This window comes from Nicotiana tabacum, chromosome 10 (assembly GCF_000715075.1).
Source record: "Nicotiana tabacum cultivar K326 chromosome 10, ASM71507v2, whole genome shotgun sequence".
In the NCBI taxonomy this organism is placed as follows: Eukaryota; Viridiplantae; Streptophyta; class Magnoliopsida; order Solanales; family Solanaceae; genus Nicotiana; species Nicotiana tabacum.
The window spans coordinates 151,198,475-151,216,118 of NC_134089.1; the positions used below are offsets into that span (position 1 = coordinate 151,198,475).

A 17,644-nucleotide genomic window follows, 5' to 3' on the forward strand; every position below is an offset into this window, starting at 1 on the left:
CCATAGATCAAAACACGCACTATAACTTATAACGCGTATACTTTGTTGCTTCCATAATACCATAGTAAGATTAGACTCAGTCCTTCATAAGCTCTTGAAACACCGACCATCGGGTACTTTAACTCTATGCAAATCTCGCATTCACTCTCGTAACAGTTAAGCCCACTCTACCAAGTGACCCAAATTTAAATTTCAACACATATGTTTCACTTGTGAATGAGATCTTCTAACAGACAGCATAAGGATCACACAATCTATGAACACCGCAGGAGACAACCCGCCTGCTTCGCCTCAATATAACATTTCTGTATACCTTCCACCGTCATACACATTACACAGTCACTTAATTCTTTTTTTTTTCTTGAGTCTGAACTCATACCGCAACATGAAATTTACTTCACTCCAACTAGGAGACATGAAATATTATTCACGCGCCCATAACTCGGGGCTACGCATCCAACCACAAAGGAAATCAAACGCTTAATAGTTCATCTATCATCCATCAGACATTTCTCGTCACTTCCAAGTCATATAGATACCTCTCGCAGTACCAACATACTCATCACATAGTTGTCAGCCATCACTTCTACTAACAGGGACAATACTGCACATATAAGTTCAAAACACTTGCTCACACAATCAGTACCTCGGTGCTCAAGACGTAGGAAAGATCCGGCCTCAAGTCCTCTAGACTGGCCCAACATCAAAATCACAAAGATCATATCTCGCCCCTCGACCAGGGAATCACAAGCCATCAAGGCATATCTGATACTAAGCGCTCATGCGTACATACGAACGCGTGGAAGGAATTTCAAGAGTTACATTTTCAAGCTGAATCAAGGACGCACGATAAGAATTCAAGAATGCAAAGTTTTCCTAAAGGTTCTGCAGTCTCTCGAGGATAAATACAGACGTATCCGAACCGATCCGCGAGACTCTACTAAACATGTTCATGACTCGTGAGACCTAAGTAACCTAGGCTCTGATACAAACTTGTCACGACCCAATCCCCGAACCCGGTCGTGATGGCGCCTCTCGTGAAGACAAGGCCAGCCAGACCAAAACGGAATACCTCTTTTAAATAGTTAATCATCATAAATAGTAATAACATATAATATAACACTCATAAATTGCGGAATTTTAACGTTAACAACAGTAGGAAACATCCCGACACAGCCCAAACCGGGGTGTCACAAGTCATGAGCAACTAAAAAGTCCGGATACAAGTCTACTGAACACAAAATCCGATACAATAGTTCAGAGAAAAAAAACATGGAAATGATAGGATAAGGGAGGCACGGGGCTGCGAATGCCAACAGCTACCTCGTAGTCTCCAAATCACTACCTGGACTGGGAGAAATCAGCACTCAGGAGTGGATTCTGCGATGCCTGAATCTGCACACATGGTGTAGGGAGTAATGTGAGTACTCTGACTCAGTGAATAACAATTATAAATAATGGCTGAAAGTATGAAAACACGTAAAGACACAAAGCAATTCCATATTAAGCAGTAAAATCACTTAAAGCAGTAAATCAGTGAAGAATCAAATGATATTCCTTTTTAAAACAAGTAAAACAGGTAATTTAACAAGTAAATAACAAGTAGAAATCCGCCCCTCGGGCACAGTATCAATCGCTCAGCATAGTATCAGCCCCTCGGGCTCACTCTCAGTACAGTATCAGCCCCTCGGGCTCACTCTCGGAATAGTATCAGCCCCTCGGGCTACCTCACAATCACTCATATCAGCCCCTCGGGCATAGCATCAATCACTCAGAACAATGGGTACCCGCGCTCACTGTGGGTGTGCAGACTCCGGAGGGGCCCCTTACGGCCCAAGCGCTATATCAAGCCACCTCGTGGCATCATCACTCAGCATGTCCTCACATCACTCAAGCCACCACGTGGCATAAAAAGTATCTCAGGCCCTCGGCCTCATATCACTCGGCCTCACATCACTCAAGCCACCGTATTGCATAAATAATATCTCAAGCCCTCGGCCTCATATCACTCAGCATATCCTCACATATGGCCCTCGGCCTCACTCAGTCCGGAAATCATCATAAGCCCCTTGGGCATTAGTAAAACAGTAGTTCTCAGCCCAAAACATGATGTAGAAATATCATTTAAGTTTCAAATCTGAGTAAAAGTGGCTGAGTTTGTAAAACAGTAGATATCAATAGGACTGAGTTCAAATAATGAGTCAAGCAGTGAGGAAAACAGTGATAAAAATCCCCGAAGGGTTCAAATAGTTGGCACGAAGCCCAAATATGACAATCAGCCCAAATCATGATGATAACAAATGAATTTCAGTCAAATATTCGGTAAGATCATCAATCGGGATGGACCAAGTCACAATCCCCAGTAGTGAAAGACCCCACGCTCATCATCCAGCGCGTATCTTGCCTCAATATAGCACTACGTTGTGCAATCCGGGTTTCAAACCCTCAGGACATCATTTACAACCATTACTCACCTCGAACTGGCTAATTCTCTAGGTCGCGATGCCTTTGCCCCTCGAATTGGCCTCCACGCTCGTCGAATCTATCCAAAATCAGAACGAATACGTCACAATATGCTAAGGGAATAAAGCCCAAGTGAAAACATTCGAAAAATATCAAAAATCTCGAAATTAGTAAAACCCGAGCCCCGGGCCCACGTCTCGGAATCGGGTAAAATTTACATTTTCAGAATCCTCATACCCTCACGAGTCTAACCATACTAAAATTATCCTATTCCGATACTATATGGTCCTTCAAATCTTCATTTTACATTTTTGAAAGCTTTCACAATTTTTTTCCCTAAATTCCATCTCAAATCACGAATTAAATGATGAATTCAGTGATAGATTCATGTATTCTAGCCAAATATGAGTTAAAATCACTTATCCCGATGAATTTCTTGAAAAACCTTCGAAAAATCGCCAAAATCCGAGCTCTCTAGGTTAAAATATTAAATAAAATCCAAGACCTCGTATTTATAGTTACCCCTCAAGTTTCAGCTACCGCGACCGCGCCCACTTTTATGCGGTCCGCGCGACGCCTACCGCAGCCGCGCCCGCTTTTGTGCGGTCCGCGCGACGCCTACCGCAGCCGCGCCCGCTTTTGTGCGGTCCGCACAACACTCAAGGCCGGCGCACTTATTTTTGTGCGGACCGCGTGAGTGAGTTCCGGGGCCTGCAACCCCTGTAGACCTGCAACAGCTATGATCTTTGCACTAAAACATCCCGGAACCTACCCGGAACTCCCAGAACTTCGAACCAATTGCACCAACACATCCTATGACATCGTTCAAACTTGCTCAAAACTTCGAAATGCTCACAACAACATCAAATCACCAATTTAACATAGGATTCAAGCATAAGAATTCCAAGAACTCTTAAATTATGCTTTCGATCAAAAGGTCCATCAAATCTCGTCCGAATGGCCTGAAATTTTGCACACACATCCCAAATGACAAAATGAAGCTACTGCAACTCTCGGAATTCTATTCCGACCCCAATATCAAAATCTTGCCTATCAACCGGAATTTGCCGAAATATCAATTTCGCCAATTCAAGCCTAAATCTTCTCTACAACTCCAAAACCCATTCCGATCGCGCTCCTAGGTCACAAATCACCTCCCGAAGCTAACCGAATCATCGGAACTCACTTCCGAACCTTCTAACACATAAGTCAACACCCGGTTGACTTTTCCAACTTAAGCCTTCTTAAAAGAGACTAAGTGTCTCATTTCTTACCAAATCCTCTCCGAACTCGAACTAATCAACTCGATCACATAAAACACGGATAACGAAACATAAAGAAGCTGAAATGGGGGAAACGGAGCGGTAACTCATGAGACGACTGGCTGGGTCGTCACAACTACTAAATCACTAATCAAGGATCATATTATATGATTTTTATAATGTGAATTTATATATTATTCTTAAGTTTTTATTTTATTACTCAAAAACATATTTTAATAATCTTATACGGTGTTTTTAAAAAAAATTATACTAAATGGTCATGGTTTTCTTAAAATTTTGTACTAAATGACTCATGAGTTTTAAATATTTTGTACTAAATAACTTGAGATCAAAGGCGGATCCAAGATTTAAATTATATGGAATCAATCTTTAAGATTTTAGTATTAAATTCACTCACTTGTGGAATTACACTGAATTATTGTTGTTGTTGTTGTTGTTGTTGTTATTTGTTTGCTTGCTTTATTGAACCCATTATATTTTAAAAGTTATGGATTCATATGATTATTTGTTACAATTTTAGTAAATTTTCGCACATAAATTATGCTCAACGTCTTACGTGAATCCGATACCATGCATAATGCTAGATTTGTCCCTTTTCGGGATACACGTGTGACGAGTGACTAGTATATTATAATAATATTAACTTGAATCTGCCTACTTACACCACTTGAAGTGATCTAATATGCATTTTTTTTTGGTAAGGAACGATCTAATATGCAGTGATGCGTACCTTAGCCGTATTTTTTTTTCTTTTTTTAAATTATCTTTGTCCGAAAAAATAAAGTTGCAGAAAAAGGTCGCCGTTATTCTTTCCTTCCATGAAAAGTAAGATTATGTGTTTGTGTGGCCTGAAAACCCTTTTTTATTCCACCAAATCTTTTCCATATATATTTTTACTAAAATACCAACCATAGATTTTTACATTATTTGAGTCTCACAGTAATTAACTTCGAACTTACAAAATTTTACTATGGTTCAATACTTCAATTTGTATTTTCAACTTACAGAGAATTTACTTTCTGCATGGTGAATTTCTCAATTTGGTCGGCAAATTCAGTCAATATTCAATATCATTATGTTCAAAAAGTGAATAATTAATATTGCAAATTATTTGTATAATCTCCCTAAAAGGCAGTTTATTTGAGATACAATCTTTACTACATATGCAGCAGATCACAATATTTTTGAATAGCTTGATTCCACCACACAAAAAACAAAGAGCAAATAATGTATATATAGTAGCTAGGTTTAATTTGTAAAAACTTCTAAAATGAATCCTTTTCTTTTCAAACCCCATCCTTCCTCTCGAATTGGAATTTAAGCAGTTGCAACTGGATCACTTTTCACAGTTTCCATGGCCTTGATCATGGCTTCAAACCTTGGCTCTTTGGCTTGAAACTTGAGTCCAGCATATAACTTCATATAATCATCAAACACAAACTTTGGATAAATTGCTTTACTTTCCTCTGCCTCTTTCTCAACTAAAGTTGGTGCTGGAAATATTACTGCATCACTTCCTGGATTATAAAATGAAGCTAATGACATCCGAGTCCCGTCTGTTTGTGTAATCACTCTGTGCATCACACTCTTGTATTTCCCATTGGTGATCACCTGATTTTTCATTTAATAATAAATACCCTTTTAGTATTTCTAAGTTAGATTTTAACTTATATACACTGACAGTGTAAAAGAACAGACCTCAAGTTGGTCGCCAAGGTTAACCACAATAGAGTGGCGCATGGGAGGAACATCGATCCATTGGCCGTCTTTGAGGAGTTGAAGGCCGCTTACTTTGTCATCTTGGAAGAGAAGGATTATGCCACCAGCATCTGTGTGGGCGCGCAGACCCTTTATCAAATCTGGTTTTGGACATGGTGGATAGTTGCTAACCTTAGTTCCAAAATTGGGACCTTTTGTCCCATAAAAGATTTTTTTCAGGTAGCCTTTTTCAAGGCCAAGATTTTCACATAGCAAGTCCAGTAACTCCTCTGCCAATTTTTCTAATCTTTTAGCAAAATCTCTCATTACTTCCCTGCATATGATCATTTAGGACAACATTGATAAGAAACTTTATATGTCTTTTGCTCTATTCTATGTCAAGTTTCAATCCACATACATGCGGGGAACAGCCCAAAAAATTTAAAAGAATAATAGAGGTGTAGTGTCTGATGCATGTTCAGTACATTAAAATTGTCCTTTTCCTGAAGAACCTCACAAGCTTGAGATCTTAGATATCTTATAACGCAGCCCATTGCACTAAGTTTCCGCTATGGCGCGGGGTCTAAGGAAGGGTTGACCGAACCACAAGGGTCTATTGTACGCAGCCTTACCCTGCATTTCTGCAAGAGGTTGTTTCCACGGCTCGAACAGGTGACCTTCTGGTCATATGGCAGCAAACTTACCAGTTACGCCAAGACTCACCTTCAGATCTTGGACAATGGAGAAGTTACATACATGTGGGGAAAACCCCACGTGTAAAATTTTATGCAGTGACGGTATAAAATGTCTATCAAGTTTAAGTTTTACCTGTATTGATCATCGAGATCAGGTACTTCACAAATGTTAGAAACAGGAAGATGGCGTAAAAAGAAAGTGCTTTCCCAATCCAAATCAGTAACCTCAGCTTGCACAGCTTCAAGACCTTTGCTGGCCACCAATTCTTTAAATCTCTGTTCCATGCACTTCTTGTAATGTCCCTTTGTCATTTTCTCCACTGTATCCATTACTTCATGTGGAATCCCATGGTTCACCAACTGCAATAATCATAATATAAATAAACAAAAATATCAAAGTGCAAGATTTCTTACTAGCTTATTAATTGGCTAGAGTACAAGCCACATCTTTATATACAGAGACGCAATCAGGATTTGAAGCTTCTGAGTTCAAAATTCTAATCCTTTTAAGTTACTGTATTCTAAATTAATATCCAACTAAGATAAATACAAATTTGAAGCAAAGCTGTTGAGTTCAACCGAACTGTAAGCTATACTCTAGCTCCCCTACTTATATATGAAAATTATTATTACCTCAAAGAAGCCCCAGTTCTCACAAGCATCCTTAATCATTTCCATGGTGTCAGCTCTCTCAGAACCATTGAGCTTTTCCAAGTTGATAATTGGGAAGTTCTCCATATCTTTCTTGGTAAAGTATGTGTGTTTTTAAGTGCGTTAAAAATGTAATACAATAAAATAAAATTAATAGAATATGTGAATAGAAAAGATTGAAATGAATAGCTAGAATGTTTGATGCAAAAGAGTGAGGATAGAAAGGGGTATTTATAGGGGAAGATATATACCAAGAAAATAGGAGAGTTACAATAAGGAGACTTAAATAATTCTAAGTCTCCTTGAAAAGTCCATGAGTCCAAGTATACCTTTTGCTGAAATTTCTGGTCATAGTTCCTTGTTGAACCATCTTACCCTCAAAATGGATGTTTGGGATTAAGACAATAAGAAAAGGACCCATCTTGACCAGAATATAAGGCTCCTATTTGGTGGTGGCTGCAGTAGCCAAAACTTTTACTATACTATATAGTTTTATTTCATGTGTTATATTAAATTTCTTAGGACAGTTTGACTAGGATACAAATATTTGGGAAGTTGCCTCGCATTTCACAATAATCTTAAGGCTGCGCATTTCACTGCTTGAATTTTTTATACCTATGAAATTTCCTGGAGATAGCTAAGGCCTCGTAGCATAGGCGGAGCCAAGATTTGAATCTTATGGGTTCGTGATGTTACTGAGTTTTAAATTAATAAGTTATATATATTCAATGAATTTCTTAAGATAAATAGATGGTTTGAACAAAAGTTAGTTAGTTCGGTCGAACCCGCATCAAGCATCTTGCACTCTACCTTCGCCCCTGCCATGTAGCACTTAGGGGTGCAGGTAGAAGTCTAAATATGGGTTTGACTACACTCAGTAATATTTGCTCAAACAATGTATTTGTGCCAAAAAATTAATTAAATATGTACACATATTAAATTTAGAACTCAATTATTAGCCCTCAAAATTGTCGTTATAAAATTCAAAACTCATAAATTTAAAATTCTTACTCTACATCTGATAACACCGTTGATTGAAGTAGTTTTCTCTTGTTAATTAATTGCTTTATTCAGATGTTAATTTGAGATCATGATCAATGATGTGGAACACCCCAATACATGCCTTCTTTTACACTATCATATCATTATTTGAATCATGCATGCATGGTAAAACAATTTATGCAAATAAATTCAATATACACTGTATTAATGTATTCTTTTATTTAGTTGAAATTCTATAAATCTGTTATTAATGTTTAACGTCAAATATGAGGCAAAGGTGGCCATATGATTTCTGAAAAGGCATTTGAGATTTAACTAAAAGAGGAGAAGTTGAAGAAGATATTAGAGTAATTAGACATTGGAATCACGAGTTCTCAAAATTTTATTCTTAAGCCATTTCTCTAATCCTGATGTTAGCTATTATTGACTCGGATATTGAACTTTGAACAGGTCATATTTGCTGTATTTTTGCTTTGTCATCCATTTGGTTCATCAGACAAACTTTACCTAATTTCCATATAACAATCAAGCTGATGACACATGCAAGCTTGGGCCAGATAATAATTTTAACAGTTAATTAAGACGCCCAATTCGACATTTTATAAATTATTTTGGTTGCTTGTAATTAATTAATTAATTAGGAGGCATTCTTTAAGTTTATCTTTGTAAATCTAGTTAGTTAACAGATCGTTGATTACAACATTCTACTAGTGAACAAATTTAAATGTTTTCAGTTTTTCAAATTCAACGTGAAAGTACGAAAGACACCACATGAGACTACGGTTTCTTGTCTGAATTGATCGGTGCTAAATTGTAAATGTATGGCTAGTAAATTTTAGAACATCTAAAAGAGGAAATTATAGAAAATTACTTCCCATTGCTCAGTTGCAATTTGGACTATTAATTTGGTTTAGTTTGTTTTTTTATTAGGTTATCCTTTTGCTTTGCTTTTGTTTTGGTGAAAAACATTTCACCTCCTATCAATAATATTATGCATATCAACGAATGGGACCTTATGCCAAAGGTAGGGGTGTCAAAGAAAATTGATAAGTTGCACCAAATCAAAAAAAATAGAATCAAATCGACCTAATAAATTGATTAATTATTTTGTTTGGTTTGGTTTGATTTGATTTTTAAAAAAAATCATACCAAATTGAGTAAGTATATAAATATGGACGTATTATTTTATTTATTTTTTATGAATTATATAAATCTTTTTCATACTTTACTTTCGGGGTTAATTTACATTTTGTTTCTGCCAGAATTCATCCAATTATAAGGTAAGAATTCGTCTTCATAAGAAAACAACGAGCTGAGTCACTTCCGGCTGATAATTCAATATTATTAATCCTTTGCGAAATATTATTTAATTCAATATCACTTTTAGGATTTGCTCGACCAACCTTTAGAATAACATTTTATACAAATCTAGCTCGTAAAAGTAGTATTTTAAAGTCAAAAAGTAATATTTATTGCATGAGAAGAAACTAACTGCTACCATTTAAGGAAGAAATGATGATTAAATTATCTAAAGTTTGTGTTTACTGAACTAATTGCCACTTAATGGGTCAGTAGATTGACTGGCAAATGACTTTTTTCACTACTGGAATAAGGCACGTTACTTGCAACACACAAAAGATTGTTTAGTGAATAAATTATAAAACTTACTCCTAAAATCTTTCACAAACTTTTCTCCACTCATCTGTTGGCAAAACTTTCAAATTTCTATAACTTTCCAATTGTTGCTTCTACACCTTATAGTAGATGCAGGCGGAATCTTGGAGGGGATATACAATATGATAATTATAATTGATTGATAATCGTACCCTACGAGGATGATGTCAAAATCAGTTATCTATGAAGTTCAGCCATGGATTCTTAGCCGATTGAAGTTAATCTGGTGAGTTTGAGTAGGTCGGTGAAATAAAAAAACAAGGTGGAGGGAGAATATTCCCAGAGATTCTATTTCATAAATCATATTGCGTATGTCTATACATGTATATGTATATGACTGAAAACTAACTAACTCTACTACTAACTATGATTAACTAACTCTACTACTAACCACAGTAAACTTAAGTTACAATTAGTACAACTAACTAACTGTCGCTATAACTTGTCACACCTCCTTTTTCCTACACCCGAAGGTATATAAGGGAGTTTTTCCAATTAAAGTGACATTATTCGAAATGGGATTATTTAATTATTTCAGAGTCGCCACCTGGGATAATTTATGGTATCCCAAGTCACCGGTTAAAATCTCGAATCGAGGAAGTTGACTCTTATTTAATGGTCTACGAACACAGAAATCCGGGTAAGGAATTCTGTTAACCCGAGAGAAGGTGTTAGGCATTCCCGAGTTTCGTGGTTCTAGCACGGTCGCTTAGTGATTTATACTTGGCTAAAATTGCCTAATTACTTATTTTAAAACCTATGTGCATTTACCTTTTACCGCTTTTAATCATTTGATTTGTTTGTAATTAAAGAATTGAGTTACGCGTACGTATACTCTTTTCTTTTAGCGCGTCAAAAATTCATGTCGCGCAAACGTGTCCACAATTAATAACGCTTGGTTTATTTATATTAAGAAAGGTTTGGTTGAAGTTGCGCGAACGCATCCCTCGAGTTACTTTTTGGAATTAAAATCGCAATTACATTACGGGAACGTATACATAATCACAATACTAGTCTAAATCGAGCCTAAAGCAAACTACGAGTGTTCATTTTTTAGAAATTGTAATCGTATCGCGCGAATGTGTACACAACCACAATTGTATATTAAGCGCGCCTAAAGTAACTACGCGTTTTTAACTTTGCGAGGGCCATAAAAATTTATTAAATGACATGCCTTGAATTCTAAGGATTTGAAAGAAAAAAAATTAATAATATGAGGGCCATGCATTTTAAGATTTTATTCGGCACGACACGCCTCAAATTATTCCAAAAGGACTTTATTCAATTAAAATAAACTACGGATGTTCATAGACTAGTTAACTAGATTTTCAGATTGTTATAAGGTAAAAAGTGTTGTATATAAAATTATCTTTGGAACAAATGTATGATTTTAGTTATATAGAGTTGTCAAGTTATTAGCAATTTAAAGAACTCGGGTCCGTGAGCCTCGTTATGGATCAGGCTTCACAAAAAATCAACCACTCAGCCCAATATTACCTAACAATCAAGTCCAAATTCTCCAACCTCCTCTTTTCTTATTTATTAGTTTATTCCACTAACCCCAACTGATTGCTTTACCAACAAAACCAAATCCAGCATCTTAATCTTAAACATTTAGCATCCAAAATATGATAAATATTTTATAACTACACAATCCTATTTAATAATGTATGATAAATATAATAGTTTATAACTCACAGTGATAAATATGACAAAGCTGCAAGAATACAAAATAACCAACCTCTGGATGTGTAATAAACACTCATACAATATGATAGAGCCCTATTAATTAGTTTCTACAAATCCAAAGCAATAAAACTACATATTTTGCCAATATTCATGCTTGAATCCGAATTTAAACTCAAACAATAACCTAAAAAAAAAAACTCAAAAAGTCATTCACCTTCATCCTTACCGAACAGACCCGAGTATCCTTAGGCCTTTTACATTTAAGCAAAACTAATTAGAGTCCTATAAATAAATGACAATATCCAATGGAATATTCCATTACACATGAAGAACCTAATTATGAAAGTATAGAAGAGAGTAATCTATGAAAGTAAAACTAGATTATGGACCATAACTTAGTGTTAAGCTAAAAATAACTTCCATTTCCATTTTAACTCCAGTTTGAATTTCAATTCTACACGTTTAAGAACCAGTACCTGGTATGTAGAACAGAAAAATGGGGTAAGCAATCAGCAACAGCAAAATACAGCAGCAGAAAGCCCAACACAGTAGCTTCAACACCTCAATGCAGAAATCTCAGCAACACGTTGAAAACCAGTAAAAATGAAGAAGAAAAATAGTCCGGAAATCTCTCTTTGTTTTTTCTTTCTAGCTTTGAACTCTCTCTGGTGTTCTTCTGCTCTCAATATTTCAGAAAATTTGGTTCTATCTTTTTTACTCTCTCCAAAATGAATTCTCCCTCTGTATATCCAGTGTATATCCAGTGTATACCGCTTCTCCGCCCCCTTCTTTTTTCTTCTCCTCTCTCAGAATGTCCCTTCTTATAGGCACTCAATTAATGTCATCCCCATTACTAGTGTGCTTTCCTTTATTTTAATTATCCCCACTAACGTATTTTCTCTAAATTAATCAATTAGTGTCATTCCCATTATCATTTTCAGCTTTTTATTTCTTAATTGTCCACTTAAACTAGCTAGTGTAATTCTAACCCTACCACTATTGAGAAACTTCTCAATTAGGTGAATACCCTTTTTATTAAACAATCCCCAATATTACCCTTAAGTTTCTGTTTTTAACAATCTCTTAAGTTCTGAATTATCACAAATACTTAAATGCCAAATTAAAAGGAAATTACACAATTTGACTAAAATTACAAAAATATGTTATTATTTTTTTGAATTTTCATTTTTGTAAAACACCTAATTATTAATTAATTCCAAAAAATGTAAAAATCAAATCTTAAATGTCAATGCTATATTTTTGTATTAATAAAATTAAACATGCCCACAAATATATGCAAACAATCAGGAAAATCACACAATAATTCCTAAAAATAATACATAATTAAAGAAAGACCTAATTTTGGGAATTCTTCGGGAGTAATTCGTATGAGGCAAAAATCACGTGCTCACAACTGCCCCTCTTTGTCCGAAAACACGAAGAGTTTTCGTGCAAAGATAAAGTGAGTGGATACGAGCGATTTTTGCCTGTTTGAACACTCAGTGGGAAGCATTTTTTGAAAGATTTGACCGAACATCTGCTTCAAAGGTTTCCTACATATCCTTGGCTATAAAGGAATCAGGTCAATGTAGTTCGGGAAGTTTCGGTAGCTGGGACTACCATGAAGCTGCGGTTTTACTGTTACTGTTGTTGCTGCTGCTGATACTGTCTACTGACCTCCTTATTACACCATGACAAAAATGAAGAAGCTAGATTAAGCTATAATCTATGCTTTACAAAGATTTATTTCCAAACTTGATCTTGTGACTGATGTTGCCTTGTTGACTTGTATCTTACTCATAAGTTCCTTTGTGGCTGACTTGAATGGTATTCTTTGAAATGCCTTCCTTTCTTCTCCAGGCGGGCACCTGATCGCTGACCCTTTAAATATCTTCCTTTGACTATTGTTTCCTTTGTGGCTGACTTGAATGGTATTCTTGAGATGCTTTTCCTTTTCTTCAGGTGGACGCCTGACTGTTGAACTCGAACCGTCTTCTCTTGTTACTTGACACTATTTTCCCTTGCACCTTGAACCATTTCCATTGAAACTTGAACTGCCTTCCTTCGAAACTGCTTTCCCTAGAAACTTGAGTTGTCTCCCCTTGTTCTCCAGGTGGGTGCCTGATTACAACAAAATAGACAAAACAAAGAAACTTTTCTTCCCCCAGTTTGCACTAGGAAGATTTGTGAGTTGTTAGCAATATTGTAAATCAAAATATAACTTGAAATACCAAGACTAGGAAGTGCGTCTCCTAGGGGTGGAACATTAATGACTTAAACTAGGAAGTGTGTCTCCTAGGAATAAATTTAAATGACCGAGACTAGGAAGTGCGTCTCCTAGGGGTGAGAACTTCAGTGACTAAAACTCATACGATCCAAACTAGGAAGTGCGTCTCCTAAAAGTGTATCCTAAAAAAACCTAGACTAGGAAGTGCGTCTCCTAAGGGTATAACTTTAGTGCGTGGAACTAGGAATTGCGTCTCCTAGGGGAAATCTCAATGTAGGAAGTGCGTCTCCTAAAATAAAAATATAACTTGAAAAACCCAGACTAGAAAGTGCGTCTCCTAGGGGTGAAACTTCAATGACTCAAACTAGGAAGTGTATCTCCCACGAATGAACTTAAATGAACCAGACTAGGAAGTGCGTCTCCTAGGAGAAAATCTCAATTTAGGAAGTGTGTCTCCTAAAACAACAATACAACCTGAACTACCCAGACTAGGAAATGCATCTCCTAGGGGGTGAAATCTCAATTTAGGAAGTAGGTCTCCTAAGGGTGAAATCTCAATTTAGGAAGTGCGTCTCCTAAAACAAAAATATAACCTAAACTACCCAGACTAGGAAGTGCATCTCCTAGGGGTGAAATTTCAATTTAGGAAGTGCGTCTCCTAAAACAAAAATATAACCTGAACTACCCAGACTAGGAAGTGCATCTCCTATGGGTGAAACATCAATGCAACTAGAAAGTGCGTCTCATACGGATGAACTATCAATTTAGGAAGTGCGTCTCCTAAATCAAAATGTAATTTGTAAGACTTAGACTAGGAAGTGCGTCTCCTAGGGGTAAAACCATCAGTGACTCAAACTCATATGATCCAAACTAGGAAGTGTGTCTCCTAAAGGGTAAAATCTCAGTTTAGGAAGTGCGTCTCCTATAACAAAATATAACTTGAAAACCCAGACTAGGAAGTGCATCTCCTACGGGTTATGTGTGATCTTCTCAATAGCCTTTGCGTAAGAAGAATTGGGGCATTACACCTGAAAATTTCAAGCTTCCCAGCTTTGATATGAACACAGCTTCTATCCCTATTTCAGACAAAGAAAACTTGTGAGTTTAAATATGGTGATTGGTCTGTGGCCTTGACTTTGCGAAGATTGCTCCTTCACTTGCCATTATAACTTTGATATCACCTTGAAAGACGTTGCTTGCTTATTGACTAACCAATTTCTCTGTCACCCATATCACAGAAAATACCTCTTCTCCGTTCAGACCCAATACCCTCTATCTATTGCATTGCTCATAAACCGACATTTACCAAACCCTTGTGTTTTCACATGAATCTCAAAGTACGACAATTGCCACCCACTCAGTGCGTATGCTATTTTTTCTTGAATTAAACCACTGGCCTTGGCCTTGAGGTCTATTGCTCCTTCACTTGCCATGCTAGTTTTGATTTCTACTTGGAAAACCTCGTTTGTCACTGGTTAACCATTTTTGTCAATCTTACCACAGAAGATACCTTTGATCTTTTCACCTAATACCACCCACCCGTTGCATTGTCCATGACTTGATATGTACCAAACCTTTGTGTTTCACAAGGATCCCAAAGTATGTTGATTGTTACCAGCTCAGTGCTCTTGTTATTTTTCCTGACTTGTGACACTTTGATGTGCTAGCCAGACCCCATTTTGTGCAATTGGAAAGCTGGTGGCAAATTTTGAAGTCATTTCTCACTTGTTTTGACCAAACAGACTCAAAGAGAGGGAGTAACCTAGACAAAAGGCATAGAGTATAGGACAAAAGAAAGAGATTATTCCTAACAAGAAAACTACAAAGTAGAAACCTATCAGACGTGGATACCAACTCTAATGGCCATGACATGCACTTGTGGCCTATTCTGTGAAGCAAATCTGATGTTCAACTCTTTTTGTACCCTTAAACCATGAAACTAGGCTTCAATGCTCTGATTATCCAATCTGATTCACAATCCTTATTCGGCTTGTAGTGCCCGAAGGGTTTTCACCATCAAGCCTCTCTCGTTTTGTTCTTTTCTCTCATCTTACAGTCGCCTCAAGGTGCCCGTGAAGGTTTTCACCAATAAGACTCTCTCACTTTTTATTTCTCTCAGCTTTTATCGTCTTGCGGTACCCGAGGGGGTTTTCATCAATAAGATTCTCTCCCTTTTTTTGCTTGAACCAGAGTGTTGCCCTTCATATAAATCACCTCTGCTTGCTCGACTTGGCATGTCTCGAAGACTGGTCGGAAGGTCTTTCTTTGGACCGTAATGTGGGCTTTTGGAGGGAGTTAGGAAGAAAGGGTATCAAAAGGCTCAAAACAACTAAATTGGGTTCAAAATTACAACTTTCGGAATCAAATTTCTTACAACTACCACAACTTTTGCCCCAGTTTCTTGCTTGGAGACTTTTGGATTTTCTTTTGATGAGACTGAACCGTGAGGCTGCCTACGTATCCTTAAAAGGAATCAGGTCGAACGTAGTTCATGACATAGGAATTGCTCTGTTGCTGTGTTTTTTCTTTTCTCTTTCTCTTTTCTTTTCTTTTCTTTCTTCCTTTTTCTTTTTTTGTTGTTTTGTTGTTTTTTTCTTTCTTCTTTTTCCTCTTTTTTTTCTTTTTCTTCTTTTCTCTTCTTTTTTTTGTTCAATTTTCATTTTTCTTCTCTCCCTTTTCGTTCTATTCTTTTCTCCTTTTCCTTTACTTATCTTTCACGCTTGTGTTTCTGATCTTTGCTACTGATTCCGAAAGAGGGGTATGAAAGAAAATAAATAAGGCTCAAAGGGGTAACGAAGGATAAAGTGTTTAGATAGCAGAACAAAATGCCTTCGTCATTCCAATCTCCAAAACATGTCAAGTGCAAACTACACAATTAAACAAACCAAGGAAAACATTTGTATCATCTTTTGATTGTACCAGACTTGATAACCATATCCACGCATTAGCTTTCTACATCTGTTAACTACAACGCACTATTGGACAACACCCTCACTCTCATTACCATGAACGACCCCTGTCAATTTGGGGCAAACTTGCCGTTGGCTTCAACCTGATGCGGCAGGATGTATTTCAATAGGGTTTCTCTATGTTCTATCTGCCCCAGTTTCACGCAATTCGGGCTTGAAATGATCTCAAAATGCCTTTACTTATTTCCCTCAATTGTCCTTATCATCTATAAAATTGTTTCATTGCTTCATGACTAAACTGACTCTTTTTTTAAGACCAGGCTGAGAATTACGCATGCATGTCATGTCACTAGAGTCAACAGGGAAAGAACTGTAAAAAGAAAAGAGAACTAAACAAAATGACCATAAATAACAGAAAACGGAAACTTGCATTAGATAGATGGTGAAGGCTTTTGAACAACAAAACAAGCACTAAACTAGGGTTACAAACTTGGAACAACCTAGATAGCACTAAAGTAGTTACTACGACTAAACAAACCAGGCAAAAATAAAAGGATAGAAGGGTTTGAGTCACAAGACCATATTCGGATTACAACCCTTGGAATAATCCTGACAACAGAAATGACAACAAAATAAACCACCAAACTCCTTCCTGGCTAACCAAGAAAAGAACGTCTTTCCAATCACCAAACTCAACATCTTAGCCACTGACTTCTGCATCAACAATACTAGGACCTTCGCAAGTCTCCATCACATTGTTCTTAGCAAATTTCTTTTGGGTTCCCTTTGCCTGCTCTTTCTTAGGATCAACCTCTAATAGTGCTGAAAGCTTTGTAGCATGTGGACCTCCGAGGTTCTCAGAAGAATTCTCATATTCCTTTTCAAAATAAATCATACCCATCATATGCGTCTCATTATGCATAGGCGATGGACTTTGGTTAGTGTCTGCTGCATCTGGATTTTGCACAACAATGTCGCCTGCATCAATAAGCTTCTGAATTGCTTTCTTCAGATTCCAACACTTCTCTATGTCATGCCCCAGGGCATCTGAGCAATATGCGCACCTTTGAGAAAAATCAAACTTCTTTGGAAGAGGGTTTGGCATTTTTATCTGGATCGGCTTCAACATGTCCAATTGCTTCAACTTTTGGAACAAACAGGCGTATGACACTTCCAATGTGAGGAAAGCCTTTTTTTTCAGCAACCTCTCATTCTTAAATGCTTGATTGGGCTGGAAACCTGATCCAGAGAGTTTTCGATAGGCTCGTGGGGGTGGATAGGCATTTTGTGGAGCTGGGTACTGAGAGAGTGATGTACGACTTTGGGAGTTCTGTGGAGAGAAGTGGCATTGGG

General features: G+C 37.0%; 1 protein-coding gene across 1 annotated transcript; it reads right to left on the reverse strand.

Moving 5' to 3' along the window:
• Window positions 1-4,874: 4,874 nt before the first annotated feature.
• Window positions 4,875-6,941, reverse strand: LOC107781126 (1-aminocyclopropane-1-carboxylate oxidase; the record flags this gene model as incomplete). Its single annotated transcript, NM_001325309.1, is given in 4 exon segments — window positions 4,875-5,357; window positions 5,445-5,778; window positions 6,273-6,499; window positions 6,773-6,941. Coding segments are annotated over 4 exon segments (960 nt in total). The 5' UTR covers window positions 6,878-6,941.
• Between the last annotated feature and the right edge of the window lie 10,703 nt (window positions 6,942-17,644).